The sequence below is a fragment of the Pseudorca crassidens genome, chromosome 1 (assembly GCF_039906515.1).
Source record: "Pseudorca crassidens isolate mPseCra1 chromosome 1, mPseCra1.hap1, whole genome shotgun sequence".
Lineage (NCBI taxonomy): Eukaryota > Metazoa > Chordata > Mammalia > Artiodactyla > Delphinidae > Pseudorca > Pseudorca crassidens.
In genome coordinates, this window is record NC_090296.1 from 67,357,160 (window position 1) to 67,382,400 (window position 25,241).

A 25,241-nucleotide genomic window follows, 5' to 3' on the forward strand; every position below is an offset into this window, starting at 1 on the left:
ATTAACAAAAATAACAAAAAATAATTGGACAGCAGTTTCTTGGAGTTTATTGAAATAGAATCAGACCCTTATTTTCATTATCTATAAGTAAATGGATTAGGAGGAACAAAGAATGATGATGTCAAAAAACATATCAGTTACAGTGTTGTTTATACATCAGCCATATCTGATATAATGTGAATTCATTTGGTGTTGAATAAATGGGCCGCTGCAAACTAATTATAAGTCTGTCAGCCATACTTAGGAAGAGGCTAGTTCATAGTACTAATGATTTTGATCAGAAGTACATGTTTGGGGACTTCCCTGGTGACGCAGTGGTTAAGAATCCGCCTGCCAATGCAGGGGACACAGGTTTGAGCGCCGGTCTGGGAAGATCCCACATGCCACGGAGCAACTAAGCCCATGCGCCACAAGTACTGAGCCTGCTCTCTAGAGCCTGCGAGCCACAACTGTTGAGCCCATGTGCCACAACTACTGCAGCCCACACGCCTAGAGCCCGTACTTCACAACGAGAAGCCACCGCAATGAGAAGCCCGCACACTGCAACGAAGAGTAGCTCCCACTCACTGCAGCCCACATGCAGCAACGAAGACCCAACGCAGCCAAAAATAAATTAATTAATTAAAAAAAAAAAGAAGTAAATGTTTGAAGGTATAACTTGGGGTCTTTACTGCTCTTGGCTGTATTTTAAACTTAATTTTTGAAAAATGATAACTGAGGTGACTGAATATTGAAAAAGATTTTATTTTCTCACATATTTAAGAAATTAAATCTATTATCAAAAGTTATTCCTCTTCTTTTGCATTTAACCTTTTATCTATAAAAGTTGTGAAATTTTATTCATTTACCTCTGTATATAGAAGCTTCTTTCTAATCTGAATTTATTGTGGTTTCTCATAGGTCCAGAGAGGATTAGTGATCTACCTGTGCTTTTTCAAGGGAGCTGATAAAGAGCTTCTTCCCAAAATGGGTATGTGTTTGATGTTTCTTTTTTAAGAGTGAGAGTGACTAGCAATAGATAGATGAATCAGAAGGGAAAAAAGCACAATCTTAAATTGTACTGTTATGTAAGTTATAAATGACTTAACTCTGTGTACTGTTGTTGACTTTAGCTGTTTGTCTTTTCCAAAGCTTAATGTAAGCAAGTGTGGTAGAATTCTTTTAAAATATCTGCAGCATTTCAGATCATTTATAGATTGGTTTAGAAGAGTGTACACACACACACACACACACACACAGACAACACACTGAGATTCAGCCAAGGATACAGAAACTTGTTGGAAGCAGGGTGGCCACATAGGGAGAAATAGATGCTGCATTTCTTAATATAGTCTCCTTATCTCTCAGAGTCCCTAACAGGGGCATAGAGGTGACACTGTATGTACAACATGTGGTTCCCATCAAATACGTGAAGATCAGGCTTATATCATTATTATAAAAGAGTTTACATTAACCATTTATGCACTTCTTTTTAGGAAATGTGTATAAAGATGATTATTAAACCAAGCTCAGTGTCATCACAGCCACACCTCCTCTGCGGGCAGAGAAAGAGTCAGTGTTCAGGCATCTCTGAACAATAATGTACCTGCCTGCAGCTTTCCAGTGCCCTCGATATTCTATATCACTGCACATTCCTTGTGATAATTACATAGGTTCAGATATACCAAATCAAATTATATACTATCTCAAGACAGTATTTGATAGAATAATTATGTACAAAAAAAGAAGCCTGAAATAGTCAAGCTGTCCCTAAGGTTGGGGACAGGTTATATTCTCTCCATTAGTAAAGGCAGTACCCATTAGTTGGATTAATAAATATAAATTATATAGATGGGTAGTTGAAGCAGGCGGAAGTTAACCTAGAAGAGCTTTAAGTAGTGGAACTCAAGCGTAAATAGCCCAGTGAGGAACAGCTTGGACAAAGGGCTAAAGCTTCTAGAGGGGATTTTATGCTGAGACATCAAACATGTTTAACAACTTTGTCAGAGGATGAAAACTAGACTTGAGAAGGGACTGCAGTAGGTGAGAATGGAAAGCAAGTAACTGTAATAATTTGACCTACTAGAGAATGGACTTGAGGAAATGGGGAGGGGGAAGGGTAAGCTGTGACAAAGCGAGAGAGTGGCATGGACATATATACACTACCAAACGTAAAATAGATAGCTAGTGGGAAGCAGCCGCATAGCACAGGGAGATCAGCTTGGTGCTTTGTGACCACCTAGAGGGGTGGGATAGGGAGGGTGGGAGGGAGGGAGACACAAGAGGGAAGAGATATGGGAACATATGTATATGTATAACTGATTCACTTTGTTATAAAGCAGAAACTAACACATGATTGTAAAGCAATTATACTCCAATAAATACGTAAAAAAAAAATGAAATTTGAACCTGAAGGATAATAGGGAGCTTTAAAGGGTTTAAAGAGAAAATGAAATGAGGTCTCCTGTTACAGAGGGTTATTGCCAGGACTTAATGCTTGGATATTGGACATTCTGTCTGTTTTTGCCTTGAATTAAAGCTTTCTTGACCATGAAAGCTATATAGTAGAAATCTTCAAAAACAGGAAGAGCATTTTTGGCCAAATTGTGGCCAAATAAAAACACTGAGGAAGTCCACTTTAACTCTTCTAGTGGATAGTCTAACACAAAGCTTTTATATATCATGATTCTCAGTAAAGAGCTGTGACTCTAAGAATCACATTCTACTGGTGTGAGTTGTAAGCAAAATAAGTCCATCTATTATTGATAGTAGTAGCTTGTACTTCCCTCTGTTCCAGGAGGCAAAGTAAGCCAGTGTGATGGGATTCTCTTAAACCCGACCTCATACTTATTACATGGATTCAGATCTTTCCAATCAAATCATGTAGCCCTTGGGAACATAACAGCCAGTTATATCCATAAAGTCTGAAATAGCATGGCTAATGTATAGATGTGCAGAATCTTCCTCAATTCATCTTCAGTATAATTGGACAGAGATCCAGGGCCCTGTCAAAACTTAACTTCCCATATACATCATTAGAGATATTTGATCGACAACCTGTCTTAGAATCTTTGAGTTTCCAAGATGCCATTAATTCATTGTCTCATTTTAATTCTACTTACTGACATTTGTATTTGTATTATATTTACTTCTATATACTGATATTTGTATACCAACAGCATTAATTGAATTCTCAGTTAGATCCAGTAGAGGGAAGTGTGTGGAAGTATAATAAATTATACTTACCTCTCTGGCCTGTTATTTCAAAACTGCCTCCTTAGTCTGTCACTAGCCTGAGGCCTGGATAGCTGGATAGTGATTTACGTGGAATGAAATGCTCCAGAGAATTATAGTTTTCTTAGAAGCAATCAATAGGACTGCAGGCTATATAGCAAAGTCCTATTTGTACTAGAGAAAATTAGAGTTATTTATTTATTTTTGGTTGTGTTGGGTCTTCATTGCTACGCACGGGCTTTCTCTAATTGTGGCGAGCGGAGGCTACTCTTCGTCGCGGTGCTCAGGCTTCTCGCTGCAGTGGCTTCTCTTGTTGCAGATGTTCTAGGCGTGTGGGCTTCAGTAGTTGCAACACGTGGGCTCAGTAGTTGTGATTCGCGGGCTCTAGAGCAGAGGCTCAGTAGTTGTGGCGCTCAGGCTTCGTTGCTCTGTGGCATGTGGGATCTTCCCAGACCAGGGATCGAACCCATGTCCCTTGCATTGGCAGGCGGATTCTTAAGCGCTGCGCCACCAGGGAAGTCCCTAGAGGTATTTTAAAATAGGCATTAGTTAAATGAAAACTGATAGTGCTTAATGCAGAGCTTAGGAATTCATTTGGGTGTTCACCTCAGCAGGTTTTCACCAGGTTAATTCCTTGATTTGTAGAGTGGGGCCACTGTACTGAATCCTTGCTAATATTTACTACAGGCTCTCTAGTAGTTGAAACCATTGACTACCCCACCAGAAAGCATACCTTTTCAAGCCTGATTATTCACACAGGAGTGTGAGGTTTCAATAGTTCTTTTACTGTTTGTGTCCTCTCAGGACTATTCTTTACAAGCAGAAGTTATTTATACCCTTTATAGAGGTAGGAAGACCCTAAGGGTGTTTATATTAGGCATTTCTTTTGCTTATTGTTTTGAAAATGGCTAATGTTGAAATGTAAAGATTTTCTAAGTTTAGATTTTTTAGCTACACATGGATATTTATGGTTATTTTGACACTTCTTATTAGCTATGAGTATACCTGCATAAGTGCCATAAAAATAATAATACAATATTTTCCTGTATGTATATGAAGATAATGCCAGTAACTCTATACCTTTGGATTTACTTTCCCAGTTGACAGTGAATTTCTGATGATTTTTGCTTTCACCTTTATCCTCCCACTGGTGATGTTTGTAAAATAATTAGTCTCTGTTAATAATGTCTTCGAGGTTATAAAACTGCAAAATCAACTAGTTTATAACAGGATTGAACCTGGAACCTTTGTCTCAGCTTAGAATTCTAGGCAACTAAGTTTAAAATAATAAATGCACTAAGGTTTTTATTTAATGTTCTTTGTTATAAAGTAGAATAAGTGTGTGGAGGATCTGTCATGTTTTTTTTTCCAGTGGGATTTGTTTTGAAATATAAAAAGGAACAAAAAGGCAAAATCTTTTCATGTATCCCCCAGGGCAACAATATCTTGAAGTTCCAGTATACAGTTAATTCTTTAGTCCTTTCTGGATTATCTTATTGTTAGGAGATCCTAACTGCCAAGTCAGATTTAAAACATCATGACATTTTCTGCATGAAATTTTCCTTGTTTTTCATGCTTAGATCATTTAGCTTACTGAAGCAGCTTTTAAAATCTAAATAGAAACTTTGGGTTAAAAGCATGAGCTGACAAACTGGATTTTAAACATGAGGTTTGCTGACTAGAAGATCGTTGGTTTTCTTCATGTTTGTTTTCTACCTCAAAATGTTCTCCTTTCTTCCCTACCCAGTTAATACACTGTTAAATGTGAAATTAAGTGAAACAGAAAATGGCAAGCGTGTCTCTGTATTGGATCTACCTGGCAACATTCTTATCATCCCTCAAGCCACCCTTGGGGGGAGAGTAAAAGGAAGAAGCATGCAGTATCACTCTAACTCTGGAAAAGAAGAGGGGTTAGAACTTTATTCCCAATTTGTGACTCTCTGTAAAAAAGAATTAGCTGCTAACAGCAAGTGTGCTGAAGCTGGGGTTGTGGTGGAACATGGCACTTACGGCAACAGGCAGGTGTTAAAGCTCGATACCAATGGACCATACACACACCTAATTGAGTTTTGAAAAATTAAAAGTTTCTACAGTTGTAATTAGATTCTCTTCCCCTTCTGCTTGAGTACACTAATCTGCAGCATTTTTAGACAAGAAAATCCTGGGTCCCATCCATACCTCTGCAGCCTGCTACTTGGACGACCTCGCCACGTCACCTAAACTCTGGATCTCAGTCACCTTCCATCCTGCTTTCCCCTAAACTCACACTCAAAATTTTGAAAAATGCCTTGTATTCGCCTTATGGTCATTGATAAGAACATGGAAATGTTTTTAGAGAGCTGTATTTAAGCATTTTGTGCAATCAAGAAAAATATGTTTCTTATACCCTCAAATGTATGTAATATGTAGTAAAAATCACTATTTGTGTTACGATTATAATTTTGTCAATTTTGTTTTAGTATTTCAGATTTCCGTATTTTGAATGAAAGAATATGCAATTTACTATTCCTTCTAATAATATCTATGAAAATATAATACAGAAATGTTATTGTACATTTTAATATTATTTTCCAAGGACATCCAAGTGCTTTAAATTATTTTAAGAATCTTTAGTTGATATAGCAATAAGGTATGGGGGACTAAAAGTTTTTTTTATTTAATATACTAATGGCTTAATATTCTGTTTCTCATTTTTTTACCAAAACAATGTGTGTTGCATTTTCTGTTTTTGGTTTTTAAAAGTTACTGTTTCATTAAATTAATGTTCATAAATTTTTTTAGGAAGTTCCTTTCTTGTTGGTTTAGATTGCTGTAAAAGGAATAAAAGGAATAAAAAGGGAGGCTTTCTACTGGAATGATTTGAAAACAAGTTGACTTGTTCATTTCCATTTTATCGACTTAATGATTTAGAGCCAGTATCATTTTTTTCTATTAGTGTATTTTTGTGTCCTCCCCCCACCCCAAAATTCATATGTTGAAGTCCTCCAATGTGATGGTATTTGCACATGGGGCCTTTGGAAGGTAATCAGGGTTGATAGAACATGAGAGTGGGGCCCTTATGTTGGGATTAGTGTCCTCATAAGAAGAAACACCAGAGAGCTTGCTCACCCTTTCTCTGCCCACCATGTGAGAATGCAGTGAGAAGGGAGCCATTTACAAGCCAGGAAGAGAACCCTTACCAGAAACCATGCTGGCACCCTGATCTTGAACTTCTAGCCTCCAGAGCTGTAAGAAAATAAATTTCTGTTGTTTAAGCCACCATAAGTCTATGGTATTTTGTTCTAACAGCCCAAGCTAAGACAGTCACATGAGATAAACATCTAATAAGGTAGACTTTTCAAAGCCAAGAGAGGAAGATATACAAGAAATTGAAAGCATAAATGAATCAATAAAAGGTAATGTTCATTTTTTACAAACTCATTTGACTTGATTTAATATTTTAAAGAGTGAAAATGAAATAGTGTTTCTAGTTATCAAAAAGATGAAAACAATGACTTGAAGAAACATCTTAAGTAGCTGTTGAAAATTCTTTGTGTCTTATAATTTCTTTAGGTTTATGTTCCTAAGATACTTGAAGTTTCTGTTATCACAAAAAGTCCTATTTTCTCTATATCCTTCCTGTACTATTCTATTTTGGAACTTAAGGATCAATAACTGACTTGGTAGTGAGCTCATTTGTTCTTAACTTTTGCTTTATTGATTCGCAGTACACTTATTGAAATGTAATAAACTATTCATAAACTTTCAAACTCCAATTTTCTCAGAGCTTCTCCAAGGAGGTTTATATGTCTTTCAAAAAGATTATGTGTTACCTATTTTAAATCATTTTGATGTGTGTGGGTGAAATGCTGACTCACAGCCCTAGATTGCTATTTTATAGTTCAGGCAATTCTCCTTAAGAAGAAATTTGCTTGTGGTACTTGTGGAGAATAGAAATTTCAACTACATGAAGAGTTATTAAACAGAAGATGACAGCCAAGTTTGTTTCATTTCCAAGGAGGCTAGAACAAGAGGAAAAAGGCAAGAGAAATAGTAGATAGGAAAATAACTACACCTTGGCTTTCTGTAGCTCTCCTGGCCCAAGATGCTCAAAGAACATTAAACAGATACCTAATTTTATCTTCACAGTATATAATGACAATAATGCTGTGGAAAGTAAGAAAATGCTTAAATAATTTTCCCAAGATCACACATTAGGGAGCAATAATTTCTATCCCCCTGACTTTTCTTGTAGTGAGAGTTAAAATTGATCTTCATAAAGGCTTAGCATCTCCCAGTGTGGATCACTTGAGAAAAAACAGCCAATAAATTGTTTTATGTACTAAATTACGTGGCGGTAGGGTTACACCTAATTTGGGTGCCTTCTGCCTTTGTTTTTCAAAGATTCTAGAATGTTTAAATTAGAGTATCATTTCTTTCTTTTAATGGAAGTATAGTTGATTTACAATGTTGTGTTAGTTTCAGGTGTACAGCAAAGTGATTCAGCATATATATATACTTTTTCAGATTCTTTTCCCTTTATAGGTTATTACAAAATATTGAGTATAGTTTCCTGTGCTATACAGTAGGACCTTGTTGTTTGTGTATTTTATATAGTAGTGTGTATCTATTAATCTCAAATTCCTAATTTATCCCTCCCTCCCCTTTCCCCTTTGGTAACCATAAATTTGTTTTCTATGTGAGTCTGTTTCTGTTTTGTAAATAAGTTCATTTGTATCATTGTTTTAGATAACATAAGTGATATATTTGTCTTTCTCTGTCTGAATTACTGCACTTAGAATATCATTCCTAAATACTATTTTATCTGTCCATTTGGCAAACTTCATGGATTCAATTATATAAAATACTGTGTATAAGACATGGACTACCAATGAGTATGAATTTATCTTGAATATACTCATACTAGGTAAATCAAACACTTTTACATTTCTTCATTCAAGTCAAAAGAAGGCATTGACATTTATGAATAATATCTGTATTAATGATTTATTGACTCCATAATGAAAGACCTAAGCTTATCAGATGTAAGGATCAAATACTATAGAATCCTATGCCACTTGTTTTGGAGGATAACTCACATTGGTGTTAGAATGATGTCATGTCAAACTTTTATTATCTATGATTAACATTGCAGAGGACCTGATTTGTTACATTATAGTTATTTCTTAAAAACTCACATGATAGTGAAACTAGTATTTCCAAAAGTGCTTTATCTATTAATTTATTGAAGTAAGACTACTTTCTGAAAGGGAAGAACTATTAGAAAACTAACATTTTCATTCTGAAGCCACACTTTGGTGATGACTTTAAATGTCTGTTTATTTTGATAATCTAATTATTCTCCCTTCCTCCTATTTCTCCTACATCTAATCCTTTTTTGCAGACCATCTCCAAGGTAATGTTTCTAGAAAATTCCTTTCTGTATGATATTCCACTGTTTAGAAACTTTTATAACTATTTTTTATCTACAGGACAAAGTCTAAACTTCTGAGGTTGGCATGAAGATTCTCCTTACTCGTTAGAAGTGAATGAAATGAAGGGAGAAATGTAGAGGACCAAAGTCAGAATCCTGAGAAAACATAAAGAAAAGGCAACATATGAGAGGCCACAGGATAGTATAGAGATCAAAGAGGCAGAGAGAACCAGAAAATGTATTGTTAACAAGATAGTTTTCAAGGTTTAAACAGTCAGTGCCAAATACTGAAGAAAAATGGGACAACACAAAGACTGAGGAGAGACCTCTGGGCCTAGCAGTTAGGTGTTTTCAAACTTATGGAAAATTGGCATAAAATTTGCAAGAGTTACTACAATTAGGAAAAGATTCTTAATCTTTTGTCTTCAGGTAGAGTGTCTCAAAGTATGCCACTGGACCACCTGTACAGGAATCACCTGGGGAGACTAACTTTTTACGAAATGCAATTTTCGGGGACCATCCCAAATCTATTGAATTAGAATCTCAGGAGTTAAAATCTATCTAGTCACCTATCTCCCCCAGGTGATTCTTGTATATACTGGAATCTCAGAACCACTGTTATTCGAATGAAGCCCAGACTTTTAAAGCTGATATTACAGTTTCATAATCTGGCTCCAGCTTGACTTTCTAACCTTTTCTCCCTCTACTCCCCAGTAGAAATTCTCCAGGATAGCTCTTTTTATACCCTTCCTAGATCACGCTCACTCTTCTTCAGAAGACAAGCAGAGTTGTCTTCTGCTCTCCTCTAAATCCATCATTCAATATCTAGCTCAAGTCAATCTCTTCTGACCCCACAGTAATTTCTCCTGCCTCTACCCGCCTGGGCATTATGGTTGTCCCACTCTTGACACTTGGAATGTGTCTTATGAGATTGAGTACTTCACCTTTTTTTTTTATGCTTATATGTCCTAACTGCAAGAATATAAACAATATTGGGCAGAGACAATATGACAGTGAGCACACATAGTATAATATTTTTCTTTAAATCTCCATAGTACTTCCATAGCACCGTGTTGTCCATGCTCAATAATTCATAGTAAATGTTACCTGAATTAACATGGAGATTCATCAGTGGCTAGAATACTCTTGATTTTGGTTCGGTTTTACCAGTATTTCACACATAGATTTCTTTGTCATTAAGAAATAAAGAGGTTGGAATGTGCAGGAAGCAAGTTTAATACCACTACCCCTTTCTTTAATACAATAGATAACACCAGAAAAGTTAAAAGACAAACTAAAACAGGTTTTTGAGATTCAACATAAATGTGGGCATTGCTATTTCTACTTTGTTAGTTTATTACATCAGTGTGTTAAAGAGAAAAGCCACAGGCCCAAAATGGTGTCACTTGTGCTAAAGCCCATGATACCAAACCTAGATTTAAGATCTAACCTAATTGCAGTTTTAACCTTCACCAGAAATGTAGTGTTGTTGTTTTTTTTTTTTTACTGAAATATAGTTGACTTACAATGTTGTGAAATTGTAGCACAATTGTAGCAGTTAATTTCTGCTGTACAGCAAAGTGATTCAATTATATATATTTTTTTCCATTATGGTTTATCATAGGATATTGAGTATAATTCTCTGTGCTATATAGTAGGACCTTGTTGTTTATCCATTCTGTATATAATAGCTTACATCTGCTAATCCCGACCTCCTACTCCATCCCTCCCCCAACCCCCTCCCCCTTGGCAACTACAAGACTGTTCTCTATGTCCATGAGTCTGTTCTTGTTTCATAGATAGGTTCATTTGTGTCATATTTTAGATTCCACGTATAAGTGATATCATATGGTATTTGTCTTTCTCTTTCTGACTTACTTCACTTAGTATAATAATCTCTAGTTGCATCCATGTTGCTATAAATGGTATTATTTCATTCTTCATTATGGCTGAGTAGTATTCCATTGTATAAATGTACCACATCTTCTTTATCCATTCATCTGTCAATGGACATTTAGGTTTTTTCCATGTCTTGGCGATTGTGAATAGTGCTGCTATGAACATAGGGGTGCATGTATCTTTTTGGATTAGAGTTTTGTCTGGATATATGCCCAGGAGTGGAATTGCTGAATCATATGGTAATTCTATTTTTAGTTTTCTGAGTAACCTCCATACTGTTTTCCATAGTGGCTGTACCAACTTACATTCCTACCAACAGTGTAGGAGGGTTCCCTCAGAAATGTAGTCTTAACCAGTCTGGAATTTTTTGGTCAGCACCAATTCGGTAATCTGCCACGTGGGCCCTCTCCAGCCTCCAGAAGAAGAAGCCATCTATATAATAAAACCCTTGCCTTTCCCTTCACCCTTTCCCCCTACAAAGATGTTCTGGCCTAAAAATAGTCCTTTCTTTTCTTTTGCTAATAGCTACTTTGCCCCACCCTTATTCCTATAAAATCCTTCCATTTTGTACAACCCCTCACAGCACCTGGAAAGTTGCTAGATGGGATGTTGCCTGATTCGTGAATTTCCTAATAGAGTCAATTATATCTTCAATTTACTCAGTTGGATTTTGTTTATTTCAACAAGGGTGATCACTTTACATTTTCTTAAGGCTTACTCTATATTATCTTTCTAATATAGTATAACTGTATTTATGTACCTAAGAAAGATTACAAGAAGCAAGCCATTCTTAAAACACAGAAGGAAAAAAAAAACAAATTTCATTTAAGAAAACCTGTATTTGAGTCCTTTTTAAAATAAACTTTTTGTGAATCAAATATAAAAGTATTTTATTCATAAATATTAATTTTGATACAAGCTTTAAGACCCTTCTATATTTAATTACAAAATAAAGCAGTTCTGTGGAATGCATCACAAATAGCCAACTTCATGATAAATTTTATCCTACTTCTTTTTACTGGACTTTTCCATATGAATGAATTTTTTGCACTGTGTTAGCTAGCATTTTTCTCTTAAGAAGCTTAATAAAATTTCACCTATTATATCAGCTTTTTTTCTGAATGTGAAAAGAAAAATTTATGTAGAGAATGCACCACACCGTATATAAACTGTATCTGGGAACCATTAGCTAATACTATTATAAACAGTTGGGGTTGGGAAAGTAATTGTGGACATTTTTTTTTGAGGGGGAGATATGGAGTCTTTTTAAGGCACGTAGGACTAGACTAGCAAAAATGCCATCCTTGACTCCAGCTTTGAGATATTGTTTACTTAGCTTTATACTAACATAAATAAACTAAGACACATTTTCTACTCCAGGCATTCTTTTAATTTACTTTGCAGCCCCAAGGTAAGTTTCTTTAATGAGTAGATATGATCATCACAGTTTCATTTTCTCAGTGCCTGAATTATTTTATATCCTGATTACATTCAGGTAGTCTTCATGGCTTTGATTTCTTTTCATCATATGCATACTTGCCTTTTTTAAGCCAGGTGTTGAAAATGTTCTAACATTTTCTTAATACTGCGTCATGGATAGTTGCTCTCCACTTGAAAGTTATAATCCTCAGAATCTGCAGGTCAGCAGTGGAGCTGGGAGCTGTGTGAAATACAAATTGTTCAAGATGTGACGCTTAACCCCAAGGAATTTACCATCTAGTAGGGGACATGATAGACACAGAAATGAACTAGGTACTGTGTGATCAGTGATATCTGGACAATGCTATCTCTGAGCTATAGAATAGCAGCAGAGGGAGAAGATACTTCTGGCTAGAGTGGTGAATCCCTGTGTTAAAACAGGCATGGCAACTTGAGCCATCCCTTGTAGAATGGGTAGCATGTTTATAGGCACGAGGTGTGGGGGAGGGCACTTCAAACTTTCTGGACTGATAGACAATAAGGTGCCATTGAAGGCTTTTAGAGAGAATAATGACATAATGAAGACTTTTTAAGAGGAGAGACCTGACAGTGGTACATAAGGATACAGAGAGAAGGAAATTTTGTGACAGGAAGACAGATTTGTGTTTTTATTTTTTTGAGTAGTGCAGACATAAAGGGATTTGGTCTCACTTATAGTAGTGGCTGTGAAGATGGAAATAAACGTAATTGGAGATATTGAAAGGTGTTTTGAAGAACAATACACTTCAGGACAGCTGATTAGCTGTGGTGGAGCTAAAGGGAGGAATCAAAAATCACTCTTAAGATTTCATGTATGGGTTACTGAGGAAGATGAATTCAGATTTTAATACATTGAGTTTGAGGCACCTAAAGTAGAAACGTCTACCAGATTTGTTACTCAGGGCAGAGAGAGTATAGATGTGAGAGTCTTGTTTATAACAGTGATAGTTGAAACCCTAGAAATAGACGAGATTTAATCATTCCAATATTACTGAGAGCCTACTCAGGTAAGTATAAGAGGCACACTAAAAATGAAAAGGCAGTTTCCTCAGGAGATTACAAAATAACTGGTGTGTTAAGATAGTTAACTGGAACACAGAGAAACTAGAGGTGCCAAAAGAGAGGTAAAAACAGTACTATGGAAATTTGGAGACGGAAGAGATTTCATCTAGTTGGGGAAGCGCTGGCATTTCAGTATAATTTTGAAGATGAGATCTGCGAGAGATGATGTAGAGAACAACAAAGGATTTGAGGTCCAACCAAATTTATAGTAACAGAAAGAAGAGGAAAATTGACAAAGGAAAGAAATGTCAGACAGGTAGGTGGAAAAAGTGGGAGAAGTGGAAACACCAGTGTCTTGGAGTTAAGGTTTCAAGAATTGGGGAAGTGGGTCCAAACATAGAGAAGTTGAAATTATTGCATAGTTAACACTCACATATCCACCACCTAGATTCTACAATAGGCATCTTGCTATATTTGCTTTACTACCTATCTATCCATCTGTCCATTCCAAGAAGAGGTTATTTTGTTTGCCAAGGGTTTTTAATTTATTCCTCTTCTTTTCTCCCCTTTTGCCTCTGCTGGTTAGCTTCTCCTCTCAGAGGCCCAGGTTTTTTGTTTTTTGGGTTTTTTTAATTAATTTATTTATTTTTGGCTGCGTTGGGTCTTTGTTCCTCCGCTCAGGCTTTCTCTGGTTGTGGTGAGCAGGGCCTACTCTTCGTTGTGGTGCGCAGGCTTCTCATTGTGGTGGCTTCTCTTGTTGTGGAGCACAGGCTCAGTAGTTGTGGCGCATGGGCTTAGTTGCTCCGCAGCATGTGGGATGTTCCCGGACCAGGGCTTGAACCCTTGTCCCCTGCATTGGCAGGTGGATTCTTAGCCACTGTGCCACCAGGGAAGTCCGAGGCCAAGGTTGTGTGTGAGCCTGCTGCATTTCACTGATATGCCCAGATTTACTATACTTACATTATAGGAAAGCCTCTCTACTCCGTGTGCCTTTGTCTTTAAAGGTCCCAAATGGTGACCCATGGGAGAAATAACTTTTCCACCTTTTCAGTTAGGTTAGTTAACTATCCCTGGAAGTCTGCACCTGGGACTAGAAAAGAGCCTATTTCTAAATGACCCATGATTTGCTGAACTTTCTAGTAGTTTACCAAAGTATGGTCTGAGAATCTCCCTAATCAGAATTACTAGGAAAACTTGTCAAAAATGCAAATTCCTATGTCTCACCTTGGACTTACTGAATCAGAATTTCTGAGAAAAGGCCTGGAAACTGCATTTTAAGCCACTTTTCCCCACCTGTGGCTCTTATACAGACTAGCATCTGAGAACTAATTGTATAATCTTTGTGGTGATATCTCTGAACTAAGAGTCAAGAGGCTTCTGTTGAAGTCTTGGCTTTCCCATGGACTGTGTGTGTTACACTAGCCTAGGGTAACTCAATCCCATCACGACTCATCATAAGGGAGGAGATTGCACTTGACAAATTCTGAAATTCCTCTCAGCTCTACCATTTTGTGGAACTCTGAAAACTGAATTCTGTAAATCAGGAGTTGGTTAAACTTTAATCAGATGAACTGAAAAAAAAAAGTGTGTTACTCATCAAAATAACTAAATTCTTCTTACATCTTATGAGTTTTCATTTGGTTTTTAAAAGCTGGACCATAGAATGGGCTTCAGGCATTTCACTCAGCCCTTTGCCATTTCAGAGTTCTGTGTTTCCGTGGTGATTCCAGTGTTCATAGCGGTTACCACTCTGCATTCCTTTTACATTGTTGGTAATATCCTTTTCTTCTTCTTCTCCTCCCTATAAAAAAAGTGACTTAAAAAAAAAAAGTGACTTATTTTCTCAGGGTTCTGAGTTGGCAGAAGTTACTGCAAGTTTTAAAGCTATATTTACCAGTGAAAGAGAAAAGTGTCTGATTGTCTTAAGCAATGATTAAATTTTGTGCCCTCAGTCACCTTGGTGTTGGGTAGTGTTTTTTGTGTTTTTTTTTTTTCCATTATAAATCTGGGCCTAATTTTAATTTCAAGATGATTTCAGAATATTATTTTAAATGTTACTCAGTGTTCTTGCTGTTATCTCATAAGTGATAATGATGAGTGTCCATATGCTCCAAAGTGATTTTTTTTTAATCTTTTCCTTTTTGGTGGTGTTGTAGATTTGCTATGTGCTAAACTTTTCCAAACATTTTGTTGATAGATAGATTCTTATTTACTGAGGTCGTAAGATCAGAATAAAGTTTATCTAGTACATAGCTCACATATTTGTGTTTATCCTAAAATATGTGTAGGAGTAGAGTAATGACATATTAATTCCTGTATTCTCTCCTCTCTTTTTCCTTGATATTTTCATTTAGAAATAGGGAAAAGAAATTATGCAAGCATTTCAATAGTGGGCCACTGGTACTCTCAGTTCGATTTATATTTGAGATTATTTAATTAACCAGGTACTTATGACCTAGTATGTGCAAAGCAGTAGTAAGCATTATAAGAAGCAATAAGTACATTGCAAGGTGCCTACCATTAAGCTTATAATAGTAATTCATCCTGAATTACACAAGTCAGTAGAAAAAATATTGGACTTTAGCCCTCCTAGAATTTCTTTGTTAGACACACTCAGAATTCAAAAGGCATAGTCTTTTTTTTTAATTAATTAATTAATTTTATTTATTTTTGGCTGCTTTTGGGTCTTCATTGCTGCACACGGGCTTTCTCTAGTTGTGGTGAGCGGGGGTTACTCTTCATTGTGGTGTGCGGTCTTCTCATTCTGGTGGCTTCTCTTGTTGCGGAGCACGGACTCTAGGCGCGTGGGCTTCATTAGTTGTGGCACGGGGGCTCTAGAGCTCAGACTCAGTAGTTGTGGTGCACGGGCTTAGTTGCTCCGTGGTATGTGGGATCTTCTCGGACCAGGGCTCGAACCCGTGTCCCCTGCATTGGCAGGTGGATTCTTAACCACTGCGCCACCAGGGAAGCCCCCAAAAGGCATAGTCTTTTAAATAAGAATCTGTTTAGAAGCAATTGTATACCCAATACTGGGATACATAGTGGATAAAAAGATAAACATATTTCCCTCCTTTGTAGGTTCATATCTTTATATATTTCAGGAGACAGAGAGATTGGGTCATCCAATGTAGATTTGGAAGTTAGCTACACATACATGGTAGTTAAAGTCACCAAGGTTAATAGTTGTGGTTCCTCAAAAATTAAAAATACTACTACCATATGATCTAGCCATCCCGCTTCTAGGTATATATCCAAAAGAACTGAAATCAGGGTCTCCAAGAGAGATTTGCACACCCTTGTTCATAGCAGCATTATTCGCAGTAGCCAGAGGTGGAAGCAGCCTAAACATCCATTGAAGAATGAATGAATAAACAAAATGTGGTATACACACACAGTGAAATATTATTCAGCCTTAAAAAGAAAGGAAATTCTTGGAATTCCCTGGTGGCACAGTGGTTAGGAATCCACCTGCCGATGCAGGGGACACAGGTTCGAGCCCTGGTCCGGGAAGATCCCACATACCATGGAGCAACCAAGCCCGTGTGCCACAACTACTGAGCCTGCACTCTAGAGCCCATGAGCCACAACTACTGAGTCTGCGTGCCACAACTACTGAAGCCCACGTGCCTTGAGCCCGTGCTCTGCAGCAAGAGAAGTCACTGCAATGAGAAGCCCATGCACCACAGCGAAGAGTAGCCCCCGCTCACCACAACTAGAGAGAGCCCGCTTGCAGCAACAAAGAGCCAACGCAGCCAAAAATATAAATAAATAAAAGAAATTTATTTAAAAAAAAGAAAGGAAATTCTATTACATGCTGCAAAATGGATAAACCTTGAGGACATTATGCTAAGTGAAACAAGCCAGCCACGAAAAGAAAACTTCTGTATGATTCTACTTATATGAGGTATCTAAAGTAGTCAGAGTCATAGAAACAGAAAGTAGGATTGTGGGTGCCAGGGGCTGGGGGCAGGGTAAATTGTTGTTGCATAAGGAGAGTTGTTGTTTAATGGCATAGAGTTTCAGTTGTGCAAAATGAAAAACTTCTAGAGATACAACAGTGTATGTAGAGTTACAACAATGTGAGTATACTTAAACTATTGAACTATACGCTTTTTAAAAAGTCACCAAAGTGGATGCCGTTGTCTAAGAGAGTGTGTAGAAAAGATGTCAAGAGAGAAACAGTAAGAAGCTAGTTATTTAAGAAATAGGCAGATTAAGAGATGCCATCAAGAGGCTAGCTAACAAAGAGTGGGACGAGAAGAAGCAGAAAAAGTCTAAGAGAATGCTGACATGAAATCCAAGAGAAGGAAGAATTTCTATTTAGGTCGTGGTGAACAATAGCCAATCAAGTAGAGAAGTCAAATAGGATAAAACTTTTTATAAGCCATTTGGATTGACAATTAGGAGGTCAGGTTCCTTGGAATTTTGTAAGCCAAATGTCTTGAGGATTGAATGGGACTAAGAAAATATAGTAAATGCAGATGACTCAGGAAGTTGAGTATGAAGGAAATTGAAGAGTTGTAGTTTTGTGGGAAGGCAGTATTAAGGTTTTTTTTTTTAAGATGCAAAAAATCTGAGCATGTTTTTAGAGGAAGAGGAAGTAGAGAGAGAAATTGAAGAAAGAAGAGAGGTTTATGTAGTAAAATTATGGAACAAAATATACAGAAAGCGTAGACGGAGGAGTGCTTTTGGAAAACTGGAAAACTTTGTGTATCTCTGAGATAAGAGGAAAAGACTGCTGAGTATAGGATGAGAAGGAGAGCTCTAGTGGAATTCAGACATCATGACCTCTACTTTAGCTGTAAAACATAAGATGCGATCATCTGGGAGAGAGGAAGATGGCTTGGCGTAGTGACTGGAGGACAGTAGTGAATGTTTGACGTAGCCACTTTAGGAAATGGGTAAGTGAGCCAACTAGCTGAGGCTAGAAATCATAAATAATGTAACAAATTAGAAAACACAGTTACACAATTTTCTTGGCATTCCAAGAGCAGATTGGAAAAAGCAAATGGGTTGGGTTGATTCACATTCAGGGATTAGCAGAGGAGATGCAGTGTGTTAAGATCATGGAGTGGAAGGAATTGGGAATGTTAGTAAGAAAATGGTTGAAACAACTGACCTCATAAACCAAACTGGATAAGGAAAGGGAAAAAAAGAGTAAAATCAACTAGGAGTTTACAGACCAGATGAGGGAAGAGGTCGAGAAGACTAGTGCTTTTCAGAAGTTAGAAGGAGAATTTCTAAGAGGGAATAGGGGATGTGGAAAGATTAGAGACTGGTCGTAGTATGAGATCTCTGAGGTAGAGCTATTATGAGTGACAACAAAATCTAGAATGAGGCCATGGGAACGTGTAGCTGCAGTGGAGGATGTCAAGGAATTTAAAAGCTAGTACCCCATTTGGACAAGAAAGGTAACCCAGAATGGTATGACTCAGAACAGCAGGAAACACCCATGACCCTGAGCCCAAATTTTTTAATCACTGTGGAAGTGTGATATGAAGGTCAGCAAAAGGCAGAGATGTGGATGGGGAAAGAGTGATGTATCAGGGGGATGTCAGAAGAGGAACAAAGAACTATATTCTGAAAACCACGAGAGAGCCAGAGAAATGTCAGCTCCATTTCCTGGTCTCGAAATAGGAATAATCTTCCCTTAAAGGGACCTTCCTGGTCAGGAGGAAGTCGGGTTTCCATCATAGCAAAAAGATCAAAAGATTGTTAGGGAAAGGTTAACAATATAGGAAAGTTTATTAGCAACAGGATGGTATTTTATTTATTTATTTTTCAGGATGGTATTTTAGAAGATAAAGTGAGATTAGTGGGAGAAAGAGCAAGCTGAATTGTGTAGGAAAGAGAGCAGAGGAAAGAAAAAGTGACTAGAGACTTATATGAGGGAGACAGGACACAGAAATACTGAAGATTGCAGGGAGGTGAGAGAAGAAATGTGAATGGAATTATAATGTTAATTTTTGGCTGACTCTTGTCGGAGATGAAGCAAAAGAAGTTGAGAGAGAGAGAGAAGGCATGTTAATACAACCAAAACACTAAGTATGCCTATATATTGTTTAGAAGAGGTAAAGTAAAAGATGGTGACATAAAGGAAATGAAAACACTAAATTTTGGCTTCATATTGTTTAGGAGAGATGAAGAGAAATGGAGATTATATGGAAGTAATATCTAATATTAGTGCAGGCTCTGCTTTAAGTTTTAGATTTCAGGTTTAAACATTTTGTTCTGAGGAAAAGCATCTAGGCACCTTCTCCCACCCCGACTTTCTCCACCTATTTATCTTTCAGGACTGGAAATACATCGATTGCCTGATCTACAATGACCGTAATTCAGTTCCACTTCCCCACATTGGTCCAGCTTTCTTACTTGTTTGTTTATTTATTGATATATAATTCACATGCCATAAAATTTACCACTTTAAAGTGTCTAATTGAATGGTTTTTAGTATATTCACATGGTGGTGCAATATTGTTGTATTGTACAATATTGCAGTAAGGTTGTACATCACCATTATCTATTCCAGAACATTTTCCTCACTCTAAAAAGAAGTTTTATACTCATTAAAGTCACTCCGCATTTCCACTTTACCCCCAGATTCTATAAACCACTAAGTGACTTTGATCTCTGTGGATTTGCCTATTCTGGACAGTACATGTAAATGGAATCTTGCAATATTTGGCCTTTTGCGTACACCTTCTTTCATTCAGCATAATGTTTTCAAGGTTCATCCCATGTCCTTTGTAGCATGTATCAAAACTTCATTCCTTTTTATGACTAAATAATATTCCATTGCATAGATATACCACATTTGTTTACACATTTATCTAATCGGTAGACATTTGCATTGTTTCCTTTTTTGGCTTTTATGAATTATGAATAATGCTTCTGTAAACATTCGAGTACAATTTTTTTGTGTGGATGTATGTTTTCAATTGTCTTGCATATATACCAAGAGTGAATTGCTGGATCATATGGTGACTCTATGTTTAACTTTTTGAAAAACTGCCAAACTGTTTTCCAAAGCAGCTGTATCATTTTACGTTCCTACTGGTAGTGTATGGGGGTTCCAATTCTTCCACTTTATCACCAACACCTGTTATTTTCCATTTTAAAAAATTTTAGCCATCCTAGTGCCTGTGAAATGGTATGTCATAGTTTTGATTTGCATTTCCCTAATGACCAATGTTGAACATATTTTCATGTGCTCATTCTCCTTGTGTATCTTCTCTGGAGAGATGTCCATTCAAATTATTTGCCCATTTTTTAATTGGGTTATTTGTCTTTTCATTGTTAATTATAAAAGTTCTTTATATGTTCTAGATACTTGACCCTTATCAGTAAATGATTGCAAATATTTCCTCCCATTTTATGAGCCGTCTTTTTATTTTCTTGATAATGTCCTTTGAATAACAAAAGTTTAAAATTTTGATGAAGTCCAATCTATTTATTTCTTTGGTTGCTTGTGCTTTAGGTGTCATATCTAGGAACCTGGCATATTCATAAATAGCTCCCCTTTGACTCTCAAAAGTGTCCCAGGGCTTCCCTGGTGGCGCAGTGGTTGAGAGTCCGTCTGCCGATGCAGGGGACACGGGTTCGTGCCCTGGTCCGGGAGGATCCCACATGCCACGGAGCGGCTGGGCCCGTGAGCCATGGCTGCTGAGCCTGCGCGTCCGGAGCCTGTACTCCACAACGGGAGAAGCCACAGCAGTGAGAGGCCCGCGTACCACAAAATAAAAGTGTCCCAGTAGACAATAAATTATATGGGCAACGTACTAATAACAGTCTCAGGGATAGTTAATTAGAAGCCCCTGGGCAGGTGGATGAGTAAATACTCACTTATTTTACCCTTACTTCACCATAGCCAGTGTTAGCATTTGGCTTCTCTAAAGAAGATCTGCCAGCAGTTGTAGTTGCCATTTTGCATAGTTATTCATCAAATTTACGTTGAGCAAATACTATGTATCAAGTACCTTTCCAAAGGGGGAAAATTACACCTGGAAATCGCAAAAAGAAATCTTTAAAAAAATGCTTGCTTTTTTTTTTTTTGGTAAAAGTAATAAACACAATTACAGATAATGAAAAGATTAAAAAGCCTGTATGCTCATTGCTCAAATATCATTATTTCATTTTTATTTATTCCCTTATAATCTTTGTTTATAAAACACTGATATTTTAGCATTGTTCAGTTATAAAGGGATTTTATATTTGGCTTTTTAAAAACAATATTTTATCATAATACTTAAGACAAAGTTTTTTTTTTTTTAATTTAGATCTCAGGGAGCATAAGTGAGAGGAAGCAGACAAAAGGAGAAAAGGTGTAAGTCAATAAAATATTATTAAGATGAGCAAGTATGGTCTATAAATGGATTTGTGCTCTGGTCTGTGAACGCCTGTAAGTTAACAAATTGAGTTCGAGAGAGTATGTAATTCTATTCCATATTATTAACATTTTTCTTTTTCTTTCTGATCTGTGACTCTGGCTCCACTGATTATCTTAACTATATTATATGGTTAATTTAATTTCTAGCTATTGTTCATAGTGGTCAGTTACATATTCGCATCTAGATAAGGTTCTCTATTCTAAGTTTATAGCTAAACAAGAAGTTTGCCATATAAACTAATTTTTATTAGAATTTCCTTCAAGAATATTGTGTCCCAAAGAAGTTATAATAGATCTGTCTTCATAAACACAGTAACTGATAAGAATTTCCATAAGTATTTTTTATAATATTGTATATAGTTTTTCCTCATGTATGATAATTCAGCAAGAATACTATTTATCAACTAGTTAGAGTTCTTCCCTTTTACTGGGTAAATTCAATTTCTTGAGCTAGACAAATAATCTTATTATGAATTTTACAACAAATTATTTGAATCATCACATTATCTCATGTGGTTATTATTCAAAGGCATTTAATTTTTGAGTGGACGCTCATCCATCATAAGTTTTTACATTCAAATGTCTGCAATTGGTGAATAAGGTTTTGGTGGGATATCTTATATGCTACTTATAAAGGATGAAACATTCCTAAATTAAAGCACTAAATTATTCTCTTAAATTGCCTGTCTACAGGTAAACAGTGTACTTGCCTAAAGAGCTTGCAGCTGAAATTAAGTGTTTGTGTAATATGCTTCTTCAGTCCTAGCTCTGGCTTGACCTATCCCATTCCTTAGGTTTTGGCTCATGTTTAGAACCGAGCCACTAATGTCATTGAATTTTGCTCCTTCACCTTGATAAACTCCATGATTCATTTGGCTTATGATGGTGTTTCCTGTGGTTCCCATCAGGAACTTCCTGGCAGGGAAAAATTGACAAGCTGACTGAGAAGTCTTCTCATTCCTCTCAGCCCCACTTTTATTGATTCCCCACAGACACCTCCTTCCCCCTTCCTGGAGTCAGCTTTGGATCCCATCATCCGGAGCCTTCTCTCCCTGGCCACGGTAAGTTTGTTGATGCCCATTACTCCCCCTTACCACCGAAACCTTCCTGTCCTGTTGTTCACTTCTTCAGGGTCACAATTTGCCCTGTCTTCCAAGGTGAAAACTGTATTAAAGAAGGAGTCAGAAGAGATCTCCAGGATTTTTTCTCCCATCTCTGGTTATAGCATTCAACATTGACTTCCTAAAGTCTCTTTCCTTGTCTTTCTTTTATGAAAGCCAGAGGAATGATTCTAACCATGAGATTTTATTTATTTATTTATTTATTTATTTATTTATGGCCACGCCCTTGCAGCTTGTGGGATCTCACTTCCCCAACCAGGGATTGAACCTGCGCCCTCAGCAGTGAAAGCGCAGAGTCCAGGGACTTCCCTGGTGGCACAGTGGTTAAGACTCCGTGCTCCCAATGCAGGGGACCTGGGTTTGATCCCTGGTCAGGGAACTAGATTCCACATGCATGCCGCAGCTAAGAGTTCACATATCACAACTAAGGAGCCCACATGCTGCAACTAAGGAGCCTGGGAGCTGCAACTAAGGAGCCTGCCTGCTGCAATGAAGACCCAGCGCAACCAAATAAATAAATATTTAAAAAAGAAACAAACAAAAACGCAGAGTTCTAACCACTGGACCACCAGGTAAGTGCCTAGCCATGAGATTTTAAAGGCAGATATGAAGGAAGAGCGGTATCATAGCAAACTACAGAACCATTTTAGGTCCTCTTCACTCCTTGCCAATTACTCGTCCCTACAGGCAGGAGACAGCAGTTTTTCCCCCAACCCTCAGGTCCATGTGATTGAGTGTTAGCAATGTCGTACCCAGGAACTGATGTTTATATGGCCAATGGTAATAAAATTAGTATGAATACAAATTTGATGTGCCATATGCATAGGACTTTGCTTGACATATGAGTAACAGTTCAAAGAAAACCAAATAAATGAAAATAATTTCATGGAGGTAGTAGGATTATGTCTTTGTTTCCCTGAGTTTAAAAAAAGATTGTGTTTTCAAGTTGATGTTAATAATAATATTTAAAAATAAATATGTGACCACATACCTAAAAAAGAAAGACTTTTAAAGGTATTTAACATATTTTATACAGTTTTTAATATATGTGGTACTATGATACTATGGAAAAGATATCAGACAAGGGTTCAGAAGGCCTGGTTTTAAAATCTTACTTCTGGAATTTTGTTCCAAACATGGACAAACTAGTTACCTATTCTGGGATTTGGTTTCTATTTCTTTCAAATAATAACTACTCTATTTACCCTGAAGGGATTTTTGTAAGAATAACAATAGAATCTTTGAATTTTAAAACTGAGATCTTAGCGATCCTCTAGTACAACATGCTCATGTTCCAGAGGAGGAAACTGAGGCCCAAAGACGTTAATTGATTTGCTTATAAAATACATGATAGCAACTTTGGAACAACATCATAAAGTTTATGCACATGTAAAACACTGTATTTCTTAATCTGATCAGAGAATGAGAAGTTGGAAGGGATGTTAGGGGTCCTAGTCAAGTATGAACATAATTGCAGTCGATTCTTGTGTAAAGTATCATCAAATATGTAGTTACAGATCTACCTTTGCTCAGTATTCCTCCTTAGAAGCACCAGCCCTGAATTTAACTGCTTCTTTCCAGGTTAGATTGTCTACTACTACTTACTTACCCTCATTCATCAAGGTCTGTGCTATGTTGTAAGTACTTCTTGGCTGAATTTTTATAGTGGTAGTTTGCCTACTGAAGAAAATCCTGCCCGTGGCCAAAAGTTCTTAATGGAAATTTAGTGCTAAAAGCTGTCATATACTACAGCAAGCTCAGCAGTACATTGACAAATAATGCTTGATAGACCAAAAAGTAGAAAGCTGTATCACAAAAGGCCAGCAGATCTTTTGTTGGAGTGAGGGCTATCAGTGTCATTTCAGGCTTAAGATCACACTGAAATCGACAGAGTGGAAGCTGTACCCAGCCCATGAGTTTTGTGACATGAGCTTTCCACATGTACACTCCAGTCTCCTCGATGGCTTCATCAACATTGAGCAAAGTCTGCTCCCAGGAGCACTAGTTCTAAAAGATATTAGTGTGCATTCCTTTTTTTTTTTTTAAAGATATTATATTCCATTGTCAAATAAGCTTGGGAAACACTGCTTGAAATGCAGCCTACTAATATGCCTAATGACTCTTTAAGAAACGGCTATAAAATGTTAACATATAGTGTTTCTCAAATTTATTTAAGAATGCCTTTTTAAAGGAACAACTGTTAACATCTTGAGGAGTGCAATCTAGAGCAAGACCATAGAGCTACATGGGTATACGAGAGTCCCATTTGTTCTACTATCATTGAATTTTATAATCTCAGGGGTAAAAGGAATCTTAAAGGGAATATATCATCTTCAGTTTCCCAAATGTATAGTGGTTGGAACCTAGAGTTGTATCAGATGGGTGTGAACAGTAAATTAAAGTGAGATATCACATAGCCAGTCAAATGGGTAACTACTGGTTTACTTCATCATTTTTACATACACCATTAATTACCAACAATTCTACTTCTAAGATTGCTTCATTTATTGGTGGGGAAAATTATTCCTTTATAGAAAGCCAAGAAGATGTAGTATGATGCATTACAGGATAAATAGAAAGTATGTAAAATTCTCCATTCCTTCAACAGATATCTGATGAGTGCCTTCTGTGTGCCCAACAGTGACACCAAGTGTATTGACAAAAGCTGAAGTAAGTTGGGAGTAGAGAGATAAGGTAAGTGCCTAATAATGCTGGCTATCATTTCACAATGGGCAACATGCCAGTTATT

The 25,241-nt window shown here is 37.0% G+C and overlaps 1 protein-coding gene across 5 annotated transcripts in view; it reads left to right on the forward strand.

The window, feature by feature from the left end:
- Positions 1–25,241, forward strand: part of DTD2 (D-aminoacyl-tRNA deacylase 2) — a 30,078-nt gene that overhangs the window by 2,877 nt on the left and 1,960 nt on the right. For 3 of the 5 annotated variants that reach the window (XM_067738422.1, XM_067738412.1, XM_067738431.1), the window contains exons 2-3: positions 901–970; positions 4,961–6,068. In XM_067738422.1, the coding sequence (XP_067594523.1) occupies positions 901–970; positions 4,961–5,286 (396 nt within the window). In that variant the 3' untranslated portion in view covers positions 5,287–6,068. Of the gene's footprint in view, positions 1–900; positions 971–4,960; positions 6,069–22,363; positions 22,433–25,100; positions 25,187–25,241 lie in introns of those variants that run through there. The other 2 variants (XR_010943660.1, XR_010943661.1) reach the window with 1 other exon arrangement.